The 13,687-nt window shown below is 44.3% G+C and overlaps 1 protein-coding gene across 1 annotated transcript in view; it reads right to left on the bottom strand.

Annotated features, from left to right (window-relative positions):
- The window catches only part of rasgrf2b (Ras protein-specific guanine nucleotide-releasing factor 2b), a gene marked incomplete at its 3' end in the record, with an annotated part of 59,064 nt that overhangs the window by 14,892 nt on the left and 30,485 nt on the right, over positions 1–13,687 (bottom strand). The window contains exons 14-18 of the mRNA XM_084055445.1: positions 13,505–13,587; positions 12,166–12,414; positions 9,030–9,110; positions 6,242–6,756; positions 434–559 (exon numbers count right to left, since the gene is read on the bottom strand). Of these exons, the coding sequence (XP_083911571.1) occupies positions 434–559; positions 6,242–6,756; positions 9,030–9,110; positions 12,166–12,414; positions 13,505–13,587 (1,054 nt within the window). The remainder of the gene's footprint in view (positions 1–433; positions 560–6,241; positions 6,757–9,029; positions 9,111–12,165; positions 12,415–13,504; positions 13,588–13,687) is intronic.

The raw sequence follows: 13,687 nt of genomic DNA, 5'->3' as shown, positions 1-13,687 counted from the left end.
CGGTACATTATGGTGTTCCGTTAATGTCTTCCAAACTAACTATTTAACTAGGCGCAAGTAAAGGAAAATGGACCCAAACACACACACACACACACACACACACACACACACAGGGGCCTTTGTGCTGTGATCTGGGTGTGTTTTAGCTTTGCATTAAGCTTCTGAAATGATGATTTGAGGTTCCAGGGTCAGCCAGGGAGCCTTTGCATGGCTCTGTATCCCCGCAGAGGAGCCTGTCAATGGGTACAACATTGCCCTGTGAAGGCCCTATGGCTTTGGAGCCCCAGACAATGACCATGGCTATGCGCTCTGGTCACAAACATGGGCAGACACGCACGCCCGAACGCAGCCACGCACACACACACTAATACACTTCAATGCATGCACACACAGGCGTGCACAGAAGCATGCAGATTACTACACACAGTCTTACCTCCAGGCTGTCTGAAGCGGAGGTGACGGGGTGTGGACGGGGAGCGACAGGGAGACATGTCTCCTGCGTCATGGTTCTGAGGAGCCTCTGGGATGATCTTTTCTAACGACACAGACTCCAACACCGCTAGAGAGAACGACAGGGTTTCAATGACAACGCATGTACTGTATACTATACTGACAGAACAAAGGGACGTTCACTCAGCAACAAATCCACTCATCTCAACAGGAAACATCAGGGGGGAATTTCTCTCAGTGAGGTTCTAAAAGCTTGGCTTTGCTCAAAAGCAAGCACATTTCCCCAACATTTCCTTCTACTTTTGACATACTGTATGAATGAAACCTTTGACATAATTATGATTTTTTGTTGTTTTTTCTCCCAATTTAGTCGTTATGCCAACTAATTGGCTCTTATCCGGGGCCGTGCAGAACGTGTGATAGCTTGGCACCTGGACGTGCTGCTTGCAGCGTTGTCAATGACAATACTGTGCATATACTGTATATATATTTAGGCACTGAATTTCATTCGCTATAGAGTGTATATTTTTCATTATCCTGACTGTTCTGTTGTACCCACATTACTGTACATATGTGAACAGTGTCATGTGAACATAATGATGTGTCAGGGTAAGGGCACACACCCACAGAGACAGAATATGAGAGAAAGTGAGGCTAGAGAGCCTGCCTGCCTGCCACACACACACGCAAGCACGCACGCACGCACACATTACTGTATAGGTACATATGAATATATTTTTGGTGTTTTTTCTTTCTTCTACATAATGTAGTTGTATACAACTTAGGTTCAAGAGTGGCGACCACCCTCTGCTTATCACGGCCACTCCTCGTCCTCAATCGCTTCCCTATCTACCACACCTACCTTCACTCATTAGCCATAATCACCCGTATCCACTACACCTGCCTCCACTCACCTCAGCCAATCCTTGTTGCAATCACCACAGTATAAATACACCTGCGATTTCGCAAGTTTGCAAGTTCTGCTCCACGACAGACCAAACATGGGTTGTGAGTACTGCGCTTGTAGATCGTCTCTTTCTGCCATTCATTGCTTTCAAGTTCGTCCTCTTCCACCCCAACCTCCTCCTTCCCCCTCGATTCTTGCTCTTCTTCCTCTACTTCTCTAGGAATCCAGGGAGGCAGTGACGGAGCAGAGACGACCGACCGCTCCCCGAGTAGAGCTACGATGGCCGTCAGCTCCCGAGACTACTCCCCACCCTGAGTCTCGCCCCACCTTGGGTTCCTCATCCCCTTCTACATTAATCTAATGTCGTTTCAATAAAATGTTAAACTTGAGGTGTGTCTCTTACTAGTGAACATATTCATTCGATAACTGTGATGCTCATGCATTAATGCGATAATGTAAGGAAAAACAGAAGAACAACGTTTCCTCAGGCGACTGAGAATGCAGGACATGATCAGACTGTGTCCCAAAGAACAGTCCGTAAACGACAACATACTAGAGGGATGTTATAGTAGATATAGATGTTATAGTGTTGCAGTACCATAAAACCCTCATTTCAAAGACAAATGCACATTTGAGAGTTCAGTGGTGCAAAAACCATAGGTACTGGTCTACAAACATGTGGAAAAAAAGATGAGTCATCCTTCACCATAATTCTTAAGGTGGGCAAGTGCATTTATGGCATAAAAATGACTATTTGTTCACTAGTTTAGTTTTTATGACAAGAGAACGGTACAGGCCTGAATGCTTGACAGTGACAGTGAGGGGGTCTGTTATGCTGTGCCGGGCATTTTCCTGGCATGGTTTGGGTCCACTTGTCCCCTTAGAGTGAAGGGTACTGCACATCAACAAAGTTATTCTGAGTGATCACCTTTATCCTATGATGAAATATTCCTATCCTGATGGGAGCAATCTCTACAACGACAATGACCCCATCCACAGGGCACAAGGGGTCACTGAATGGCATGAAAATTATGTTAAATAATATAAAATGGCCTTCACAGTCACCAGATCTGAACTCAATTGATTTCTTTCCCAATTTTTTGGGACTGAAATCGTCACCAACGTCAAAACACCAAATGAGGGAATATCGTTTGTTAGAATGGTGTTGAATCCTCCAGTAGAGTTCCAGACACTTGCACAATCGATGCTAAGGAGCATTGAAGATGTTCTGGCAGCTCGTGGTGGCCCAACACCTTACTACGGCACTTATCTGCATTCTTCCTTTAATTGGTCACCTGTCTGTACATACAGTAGATACATACGAGTACATACTGTACGTGCATACATCACATGCATACAGAGAGATACATACATACATTTATTCATTGAGAGATAAATATATGCGTACATCTGATTCTGTACATACATTTTATACATCAAGAGATGCATACTGTACGTATACTTATACATACATCGAGAGATACAAATTCCAGGTTTGTGCAAATACATTATACTTGGCCAGTACCACAACAACATACATTTATACAGAGATACAGTACATACAGTATACATACGTATGTGTACATACAGACATCTATACATATGGTTGAAGATACATACATACATACATATGTGTGTGTACTTACATACATACATAGAGACACAGATAGACAAATAGAGCAAAAGACAGAAAGAGTAGTGCAGAGAGGAGGCGAGAGCAGCTTGCTGGGATGAGGGCTAATGGCTGCTTTGTCTCCTAGCACTAGGGTAGCAGCTGTCATACATGCATACACACACACACACACACACACACACACACACACACACACACACACACACACACACACACACACACACACACACATGCACGCACGCACACACAATTTCACACATACATACGCTAATGAGGGTCTAACTGTAGCCTGTCACCGCTTCACTGCTTTAAATGCGCTGTTAGTGTCTTGCTCCCGTTTGAAAGGGATGTTTAATGCCACTAATAGAGGATCATAGTTGCTGGTGTTTTTTGAAGTGGGAAGTCATTTTGGTTGGGCGAAAAGTTATAACTGGAGAACACAAAGAGATGAAAAACAAATGTCTGATAACGCTCTGCTTGAAGGGGAACATTTCACATCCTCCGGCAACTCTGTCAGGCAATATGGGTAGTCAGAACAGAGTAGTATAATGAACAGACATACCTCCAGTATGTGCAGGGCTTTAAAAATGTTCTCATGTCACGGACCCTCAAATTGACTTTCATTAGGCCATGGACTCCCACGTGAATTAACAAATTACAAAATGCCACCAACCAGAAAGAATCCCAAGATGGTTATGATGAAGAAGAACGCCCAGAAGCTTCGGACGCAACAGGGGTGACAAGCCCCAAGGAGAGCATCCTGAGAGCAGGCTGCTGGGAGGGTTTGACTGCTATAGCATCACTAACATCTGAGCTAAAGTCATCAAAGTATGAACTGCAGTCAATGTGATAGGAGCCTCAGGCTTGGCGGGGGTGACAGATCCTGAGTATGGGCAACCAGGAAGTTCTATAGCTATAGCATCACTAAAGTCTGAGATACATTCAATACAGGCTGAGCTATCTCTCATTAAAACTGATATTTGTAACAGGATTGATGAGAACATTTCTAGCGTGACAGATACACTGAGAAGAGAGATAACTATGCGGAAGCGTAACATGTATCGGGCTACGCCCTAATTAAAGCTCAAAATGTAAAGATATACAGGGCCTGAATGAAGCGGCAACAAGCAGCTAGCAGGGGTGCACTGCCCGTGGAGCGAAGTGGAGCACAGCTCCACAACCCATTTGCAGTTTGCAAAGGTAAATGCATGCATTTGACAACACTAAAGTGTCCCCATTATGCAAGTAAATAGAATAAAATGTTATATACATATATTGTGGATTAATCAATAGGCCTACATATAAAAGAGGTTATTTCAATCGGCAATCGCTCGACGTGCGAGTGTATGTGCGAGCGGGTGCACGTGCGCGTGAGTGATGTAGCGCTCCATTGGCTAAAGAAATCCACAGTACACCCCTGGCGACTAGGAATAGGATTTCTGTCACAAAATTGGACACCTTGGTGACAACTCTTTCCAGACAAGTGGAAGACCTTTCAGAAAAGCGCTTGGACATTCAAAGGACTGAATCTGAGAATCGCTGGGGTGAAGGAGGGGAATGATCATGGGCAAAAAAGACAGGGACTTTGTTGCAAAATTGCTGAAGGAAGTACGACAATTTAATGGGAATACAATGGCAGACAGAGCGCATGGAGCTCTCAGAAGGTGCCCGGGAGCTAATGAGTGTCATTGTCATTTGAGTCTGAAGGCACATCATGACCATGCTGCTGAGGAATTACTGTAGGCCTACTACAAGATGGCAACCAACAAGAATCTAACAATTCAATGACAGTATAGATCCAAATCTTGGTTAGGTGTTTGGCCTAGTAGCTTTTACCAGTCAGGTTTGGACTTTTACACCCAGCCAAACTTGAAGTGACACTAAATGGAACCGAGATGACTTTTTACTGATCCAAAGGAAGCCTGTATAATCGCACTCTCTCTTCAGACCAGCAAGGAAATCACTTTTTTCTCACAAGGACACTGATACAACAGAGAGTGTCCTATACGTGCGATATAGAGACGATGTAATGAATCAAATAAGATGGACACAGACAGTATTTTCTGTGTGACCTACTGTAAAAAAAATACATTAAATCTCATGTATGGACGTATGCACACGTTCACATGGGAGCTCGCAAACGCAGACAAAAATACAAACATACACACACATGCACATATGCATACACACACATACACATACACATCCTTTCAGGAATGTTAATAATGAAGGGGATTAATAAATGGATACTAGGAGATTATAATATTCTAATCTGTTTCTCTCCTGTGCGCACACTCCACACAGTATTGTAATTGGGGGCACTTTAATTTGAATTTTTATTCTGTCAGTTAATTATGCTTTGTTTTAATCCCCCCCATACTAGAATGTTTTCAGATTTTGGATTTTGATTGTATTATGATTTTATTTTGAGAAGTGGGTAATGGCCCTGTTATTGAATAAAGAGAGGCCTTTTTGTTTGATTACTGCCGGTTATGCATCCCAGTTGGGGTTCATTATGTCTTGTGTACTGTTTTGTGATATGACGGACACTTGGTTTGGTTTCTGATGGGATGCTGGTTTTGTTGCAAATTACACTGTAGTGTAATAGTGGGGATTAGATAGTTTGTTTGTTTAGTTAGGTTTGAGTACAGTTAGGATAAGTGGGAGGATGGGTTATATGTTGCTAGTTTATTGTATCTTTTTGTACCTTTTTGTTATATAGAAAAAGAGAAAAGAGCACATCTTGAATAATAATTACATGTAGGCAATAAAATTGTTCAATTGTTCAATAAAAATATTGACATTAAGTGATTTGTCCAAATCATAATGAGAAACAGATTCATAGTTGAGCAATATTGTTAAAATATCTCCATATTTTGAAAATTAATGCCCTACTTAGTCATATAATTGTGTCGTGCAAAAGTAGCAACAATAGCCGATCTGCAAGCTCACAACGCGTCATTCCCTCCATGAGCTTGTACTGTAGATCCACTATTTTCACTACTTTTTTAAGATTTTGAAAATTGAAGTGAAAGTGGCCAAGTGTGTCTGAGGGTTTATAAATATTGAACCAAAAGTATTAACAAGAGCTTGTGACTATAAATAATATCTACTGTAACTACATTGGATCCATTGGAACACGGGTTCTTTCCTGAAAAGTAACAGTTTTGGACATACAAGGTTTCCACCCGTCAGCATGGATATATGTACGTATATACAGTATGTGTTTTTGACTAGTAGTAAAGACCTACCCCTCCGGATGCTGCGTCTCAATTTGCCACAGAAGGCGTCGATCTTGGGAAGCTCCTCCCCCTCTGCGATGGGGGAGGGGCTCTGGTCAGGGGAGGAGGCGGGGGCCGGGACGGGAGCCTGGTCCTGGGCAGGCTTGGAGACGCCGGGCGGGGGCGAGGTGGAGGAGGGAGGCGGCGGGGAGGTGGCGGGCGGAGTCTGGGCGGGGGTCGTTGGAGTGGTGGGCGTCTGGGGCGTGGGCGTCTGGGGCGTGTGGGCGGACGTGGGGCTGCTGCCCGCCGACTGGGAGGTCCTGTGGTTGGACACGGGGCTGCCCAGGTCCAGGCCCCCCACCCCTGCCCTGGAGATGATGGGCGAATGGAGGGAGAGCTTCCGCACGCGCACGGGCGAGGAGGTGCGGGAGTGGATGGACAGAGGCGGAGGGGAGGAGAACTTGCGGCAGAGCCGAGGGGACCTGTCGTTGGCGTGCTCCCCGCTCCTGTTGTTCTGGTTGGTGGCGAAGAACAGCTCCAGTGACCTGACAGCCAGGAGGCAAACAGAATGTTAATGAATGTACGGAACGCACAGCGTTGTGTTAAGAAAGACGTGAAAATAAGATCCTGTAAGACAAAGAAAGGGGGGAAGATAAGTACAGTAGTATAGGGCACTATAACAAGGCAGCTGCTGCACAATAATAAGACAGGACAGGGCTGCTGCTGATGGATGTCCACACTTTGAAAATTACTTTTGAAGTCCTATAGTTCAAAATCACACATCTCACATCAGCTATTACTCTTTACTTTTTCTCAGGCTCAGAGCCGTGTTAAAATATACTTTATATCGCATTGGAGAATGACAGCAAAGGAAGGGCAAAGAGAGAGAGAGAGAGGTGGGGTGACACGGATCACAGGTCTGCGAACCGGACATGGACAGGAGACACAGCGATTATATGATTGGTGCTATGCCCAATTTACTATGGGAGCTGCCCCAAAAATACACATATTGTAGACAAATTAAAATCATAATCAGATACATTTCAGCGTTTACTCTCAGCTCCCATTAATACCCCCCCCCCTTTCAGACATCCATCCACAACAGCACTCTGCCCTCCTCTGCACTGGCTCCGGAATGCCCTCAGAAGAAGTGCCTCGGAAGATGATGTATGACTGCGCTACTGCAACTAGACAAGAGCGTTCATGCATATACAAACACAACAATCATCTAATCGCATCCAATCTGTTCATCAAACGGTCAGGAAAACGGGAGGACAAATTGCAAGGCGAGATTGGCAAGAAAGGGAGGAGTAGCACATCAGTAGGAAGAGCGAAAATGACAGGAGAACTGTGGAAGAAAATAGAACAGGCAAACTGAATGAGACGTGAGAGAGAGAGAGAGAGAGAGAGAGAGAGAGAGAGATGGATGGGGGGTACAGAAAGACCTTGAAGCGAGCAGAGGAGATGTGGAGCAGGGCGGAGGATGCTTGAAGATGAGAGATAAAGCGGATGGAAGAGCAGTGACAAAAGAAAAGGAACCGATCAATGCAGCAGGAGAAAAGAGACAAGGCCTTGAGTTCGTCTGTAAGGGAGGAGGAGAACATGCTGATAGACAAATAGGAGCTGCAACTGAGAAACAAGCTGGAAAACTACCTGCCTCTGTCCTCGGGTCTACCATCGAGCTGAAATGGGTGCAACCAGAGCCATATAAGGAGAGTTGCTTCACCTCCGTTCCCTTCATCGGGCCAGGTCTTCTACATAGCCTTCTATTGGCGAATAGTGACAAAGCCCTGAACCGGAAGTTTACGGAATGCACTGGAGTCTATGAATGTTTGTCACTATTTCGAGTTTACATGAACCACATGACCGGCGCCGTTTCTGCCCCCTAGTTGACGTAACTCTCCATAGAAGGCTCTGGGTGCAACTACCACCTCTGTGGGTTGTGTAAGTTTCCCATGAGAAAAGTGGGAGGGTGTCTGAGCTCTTTGAAAGACCAGATGCTGTATGCTGGTTACATAAAAGTACATACTGTATATTGATGTGACGGACACTCACTGGGAAAGCTATAAACAGGTTCTGTTTAATATAATAAAGGATAGTAAAGCTTCACATCCTAAACTGGTGACTGTGTTGGTCTATATTCATTAATTTGTGTTTTAGTTCATGAGAAGGGGAAAACAACCACTACATTCCTAAACCATCCTATTAGAGGACCAGAGGAGAGCAGACAGACAAATATAGATAACTAAAAAGGTGCGCTCCTCTGAGCACAGGTCTCCGCCAGGGCCTGTGGAATTTGGAAGGTAGTCATAGCCAACTGGAATGGAATCTGAAAAATCTAACTGATAAATCTTAATCACATAACCCCAGAGATTATGTTTACCGATTTGGACAAAAGCTGTAGGTGTAGTAGCAAAAAGTGTATTTCGAAGAAAACGGAAAATGGTGGAAAACTTTGTCAGGCAGAAATGGGCGTGGCCTACATGAGGACTTGCGCCATGATCCAAGGTATGTAGGAAAATTATTTGGACTGTACGACCTATAGTTAAAACGTGAAGTGCCCTGTTATAGCGCCACCATGAGGCCAATTTGGAAGATTTCAGCATTTGGAAAGTTCTAAGGAAGTTATTCCTTGGCCTACTGGGAGTGCATGTGCGTGCAAAGTTTTACGCGGATCGGTCCAATGGTGCCAGATATTAGCTGTTCACAGACAAACGGACGGACAGACAGGGGCGAAAACATAGTCTCTGGCCTGGCGGAGACAGAAGGAGGAGATGGAAGCAGGAGAAAGAAAGAGAGATAGTGAGAGAATTGTTACTTAGACTGGTTCTTGATCTTCAAACTGTAGTCGGAACAGATGGACGTGATGGACAGACGGTCAAATGAGTGGTACTGCACCCTGTAGTTGGAAAGGATATGGATGGATGGATGGATGGATGGATGGTTGGTTGGTTGGTTGGTTGGGTGGGTGGATACGATTGCATGGCAGCGTATGAGACATAGTATGGAGGCTAATAGCTTTGCTCACATTCACACAAAATAAAAATGTGAACACCAAAAAATAAAACACAGTGTGCGCGCGCGCGTGTGTGTAAGTGTGTGTGCGTGCGTGCGTGCGTGCGTGCGTGCGTGCGTGCGTGCGTGCGTGCGTGCGTGTGTGTGTGTGTGTGAGAGAGATTGTTCCCTGCTCTCCTAATGAAACAGGGCATGGTGAGTCCACACACACACACACACACTCACACACGCACATGCTCCAAGGCAGAGAAAAATATGCAACTTTTCCAGTTGAAAAGGTAATTAATTCTGAGTAGGAATATAAACACTCACTCGTGGAGAGAGAGAGAGAGAGAGAGAGAGAGAGAGAGAGAGAGAAAGCGAGCGTGGGTGCGTGCGTGTGTGTGTGCGTGCGTGTGTGTGTGTGTGTGTGTGTGTGCGTGTGTGTGTGCGTGCGTGCTTGAGAGAGACAGAGAGAGAGAGACATACAACATATTCCTATGGCTATGCCAATTGCAACATTGTTGAAGCATCTGTTTTTCGGGCCTACACACACACACGCACGCACGCGCACACGCACACGCACACGCACACGCACACACACACACACTCACACACCAACACACAAACACGCACACACACACACACACACACACACAAACACACACACACACACACACACACACACACACAGGCAGGGTATGTACTGGAGCCAGTATGTATTTAACCTTGCGGGCAGAGGTGGTACAGTAGTTGGCTGCTGACTCCAGAGCAGTGACCCCACATCTGGATAAACCGTTCAGTGAGGAAGAAAGAGCAGAAAGCTAGTAAAGCACACACTCACACAGCCATATCTCACACACACACACACACACACACACACACACACACACACACACACACACACACACACACACACACACACACACACACACACATGTGCGAGCACACACGTGCACACACACACACACACACACACACACACACACACACACACACACACACACACACACACGTGTACGTACACACACACACGCACAAAAGCACACACACTCTCGCACGCACACATATTCATAAAACTTTAATGAATAAAGATTAGGAAAAGGTGTGTTATGGCAGAAGTTACACATTAAAACCATCAGTGTTCATTTATTTAACTGTGTAAAAAAGGCTGCTCAGAGCTAAATGAACACTGAGGATATTACTGTGGATGATGCCAGAGGTGAGGCGAGGTGAAAATTCAGTCGCGACTGCTGTGGTGAGGATATGTGCGCGTGCGTGCACGCGTGCATGTGCGCATGCATCCACGTGTGAACACCTATACTGTAAGTGTGTCGCACGTCACGTGTGTGAGTATGTGCACATTTACTTGGGCTTGTATGCACGTAGGGCTGGGGGATATGGACAAAATAAAAATATCACAATCTTTTTTACCAAATACCTCGATATCGATATTGCGATATTGTGCATATATGTTGTGAATTACATACCGTTTTTTTATATCCTGCTTTTCTCTCAGACAAATTCCTACCTGGAAAATCCAACTAATGCACCAGGTCAATGGACAGGCAGGCATGGCTGTATATTTTTCTTAATTTTCAGCTTGCAAAATGATTTCTCCCCACTGCTGTTTGAAATGGGGAGATACTGTAGATTATATTGAGTGCAATGTGAACATTAGAATATGCACACTGGAGCTGTAAATGCTTGTTCATTTTTTAATTGCTACTCTACATTAAAATGATGAATGATGAATTAAAATGATTTTTAAGGTAGATAACACCATGATTTAAGGTAGATAACACCATTGATTCTTGGTGTACAGCATGCATTATTAACCCACCATGTATAGAAGTTTACTCTCTTTATGCATAATGGGGATATTTGATATTGTTGCATTTGTATAGCTCCCAATTCATGAGATTCATGAGTCATTATTTCAAGTCTTCAGTGACTTGAAATAATGACTTTAAAGTAAACTACTCTTATAGTATTTGGTAAATGTAGCCTACCTGTCATATTGAAATTCCTATGAGCAACCTAAGCACCTCATTGAGATGTTGATTAGACTGGGGGGTTATGATTCTCTCTCTCTCTCTCTCTCTCTCTCTCTCTCTCTCTCTCTCTCTCTCTCTCTCTCTCTCTTAAATCATGGCCATTTTAAATGCGTGTGAAATGTCTGTCCCTGGCATAACTTGGGCACCGGCCGGCCGGACGACTTTAAACTTGCCGTGTGTGTGTCCCTAGATGACCCGGGCGTGTGCAGTACCGAGTGGGACAAGAAAAATTACAAAGATCTGTATCTTTCTGTCTGCGGGTCTGTGGAGGACACACTCAATCTCTGTGTGTTTGGGGGGGTGTAGGTAGGCATCGGGCTTCCCTTATTGGCCGCTCTGAACCATTGGCTTTGCATATGCTCATGTACATCATCAACATAACATAACAGTATCCCCCTAACTCCATATGAAGTCGATCGGTCGTATGGTAGTTGGTACTACTACTGGGAGAACAGGTACAACGGGTACTCTGACAACAAGTACAACAAGTACAAGGGATTGTATAAGCGCCTGGGCCATGCATTCCCACCTTGCATCGTTCCTGACCTGCATCGTTCCCGAGTAGGGAACTGCAGGTACTGCACTGAGTACCCCAACAACGGGCACATCCAGTACCCCGCCAACAGGTACAATGGGTATTGCTTAACTGGGTGGGGAATGCATTCCCAACTTACGGTACGGACCGATTATGTGAGCAAATAGGTGTGTGTTCGGAATGTATGGGCAAATACGCGTCCGTTAGACGGGAGTACAAGTGGGTCTTCATGCCGTATCAAGATACAATGATATCCAAAATACCAGACAATATCTAGTCTCATGGATATAATACCGTTATACAGGTATTGCCCAGCCCTATGTGCACATGAATGTGCATCTCCTGCCTCCCTGTGAAAACACATGTACCTGATAGGAATGGAGGTGAAGGGCTTCTTATAGATGTCTGCCAGCTTGTCCATGACGACGGCAGCAGTGGTGAAGATCCTGTACGTGTGCAGGAAGGTGTTGAGGAAGTCGATGGAGAGGAAGCGCAGGTCGGTCAGCCTCTCCAGCAGGCGCTCCACACTGGCATAGCGGATCTGCGGGACCTTGCAGGAGTTGAGCGTCTTGCTGAAGCAAATGTCAACATCATCTTTATGGAGACGGACATCAGATCTGATGGGCGCACACACACGTACACGCACACAGCACAACCAAAGCGCGGGTGACTGTCGAGCTGCTAATGTAACAAGGTGGGTAAAGTGATGCTAAAAGAAAATAGATCAAGAACTCATAGAGGATCACAAGGTGAAAGCATACAAAGTTACAAAAGGATAACAATGAGCACGGTTTAAGCACTTTCAACCTGGCGTCTCTATTCTGGGCATGTCATTAGGTCATAGGTGAAAATGTTCTAAAAAAAAAGAAATAGTGCAAAAAGCAGATTTACAACCTCATAACGCGTCACATTGCGACACAGTGTGAACTTGTTCTTATTTTCACTATTCATCTTACGTTGAAGTAAAGTGGTCAAAAGTGGTCAAAGGGATTGTTCACCCAAGAAAAACACCCCATGGAGACTTGAATTCATAGATATTTATTTTGCGGTAGACATCGGTTCCGTTAGGAGACACAAAGGAGACTCTTTGTGTCTCCTACCGGAACTGCTGCCGGTCATCAAATTATTGGCATAGAAATGCGACAAAAACAAAAAAATATCAATTAATTCAAGTCTCCATGGGGTGACTAATCGATAGGAAAAAAAGTCATTTTGGTGGTGAACTATCCCTTTAAGTGTGCAATTAAAATTGTCAGTGCCAAATTAAAAGAGAGGGAAAACAACTTTACTATTGAATATATGGCAGCTGCTGATAGATTACTTGCCCAAGGATCTAGCTGCTCTGATTTATTAAAGAAGTGATTCATTGGATTGGAAAGCCAATGAATCACTGGTCATTGTAGTGATTGCCCTTCCTGCTTTTTGTTATTGTTTTGTTTTAGGTTTTTGTTGTCTGTTGTTGTATTGTATGCCTTTAATTTATATCATTCCAGTTTGTCCAACTTTATTTGAATGTCACACCTTTCTGTGAAAAATAAAAAATAAAATATAATTTGAAATTTGAAAAGAAATCCTGATAAACAGTTTGAATGTGAACTTAAATAAAATAAAAAGAATAGCACCTAATTCCACAACCATCTACACATGTTCACTCAGTTATGCCGTATGGAATAAATCAAACAACGCTGACGTGAAGAGACGGCTTACCTGATCACATGAGGCACTGTGACTTTGGAGTTCTCCTCAAACACACTGGTCATCAGGCCGTTACAGCGGATATTATCTATGCACTGGAGACATAGACATGACAGACAGACAATGCAACACAGAAACAGATACAAATACTGTATGAGGTTTAGAATGCTGGAGTAAGTCCTCAGTAATACCACA

This window comes from Gymnoscopelus microlampas (assembly GCF_963454915.1).
Source record: "Gymnoscopelus microlampas genome assembly, chromosome: 4".
NCBI lineage: Eukaryota > Metazoa > Chordata > Actinopteri > Myctophiformes > Myctophidae > Gymnoscopelus > Gymnoscopelus microlampas.
The sequence above is the reverse complement of the archived record's forward strand: the minus strand, read 5'-3'. Positions and strand labels throughout refer to the sequence as shown.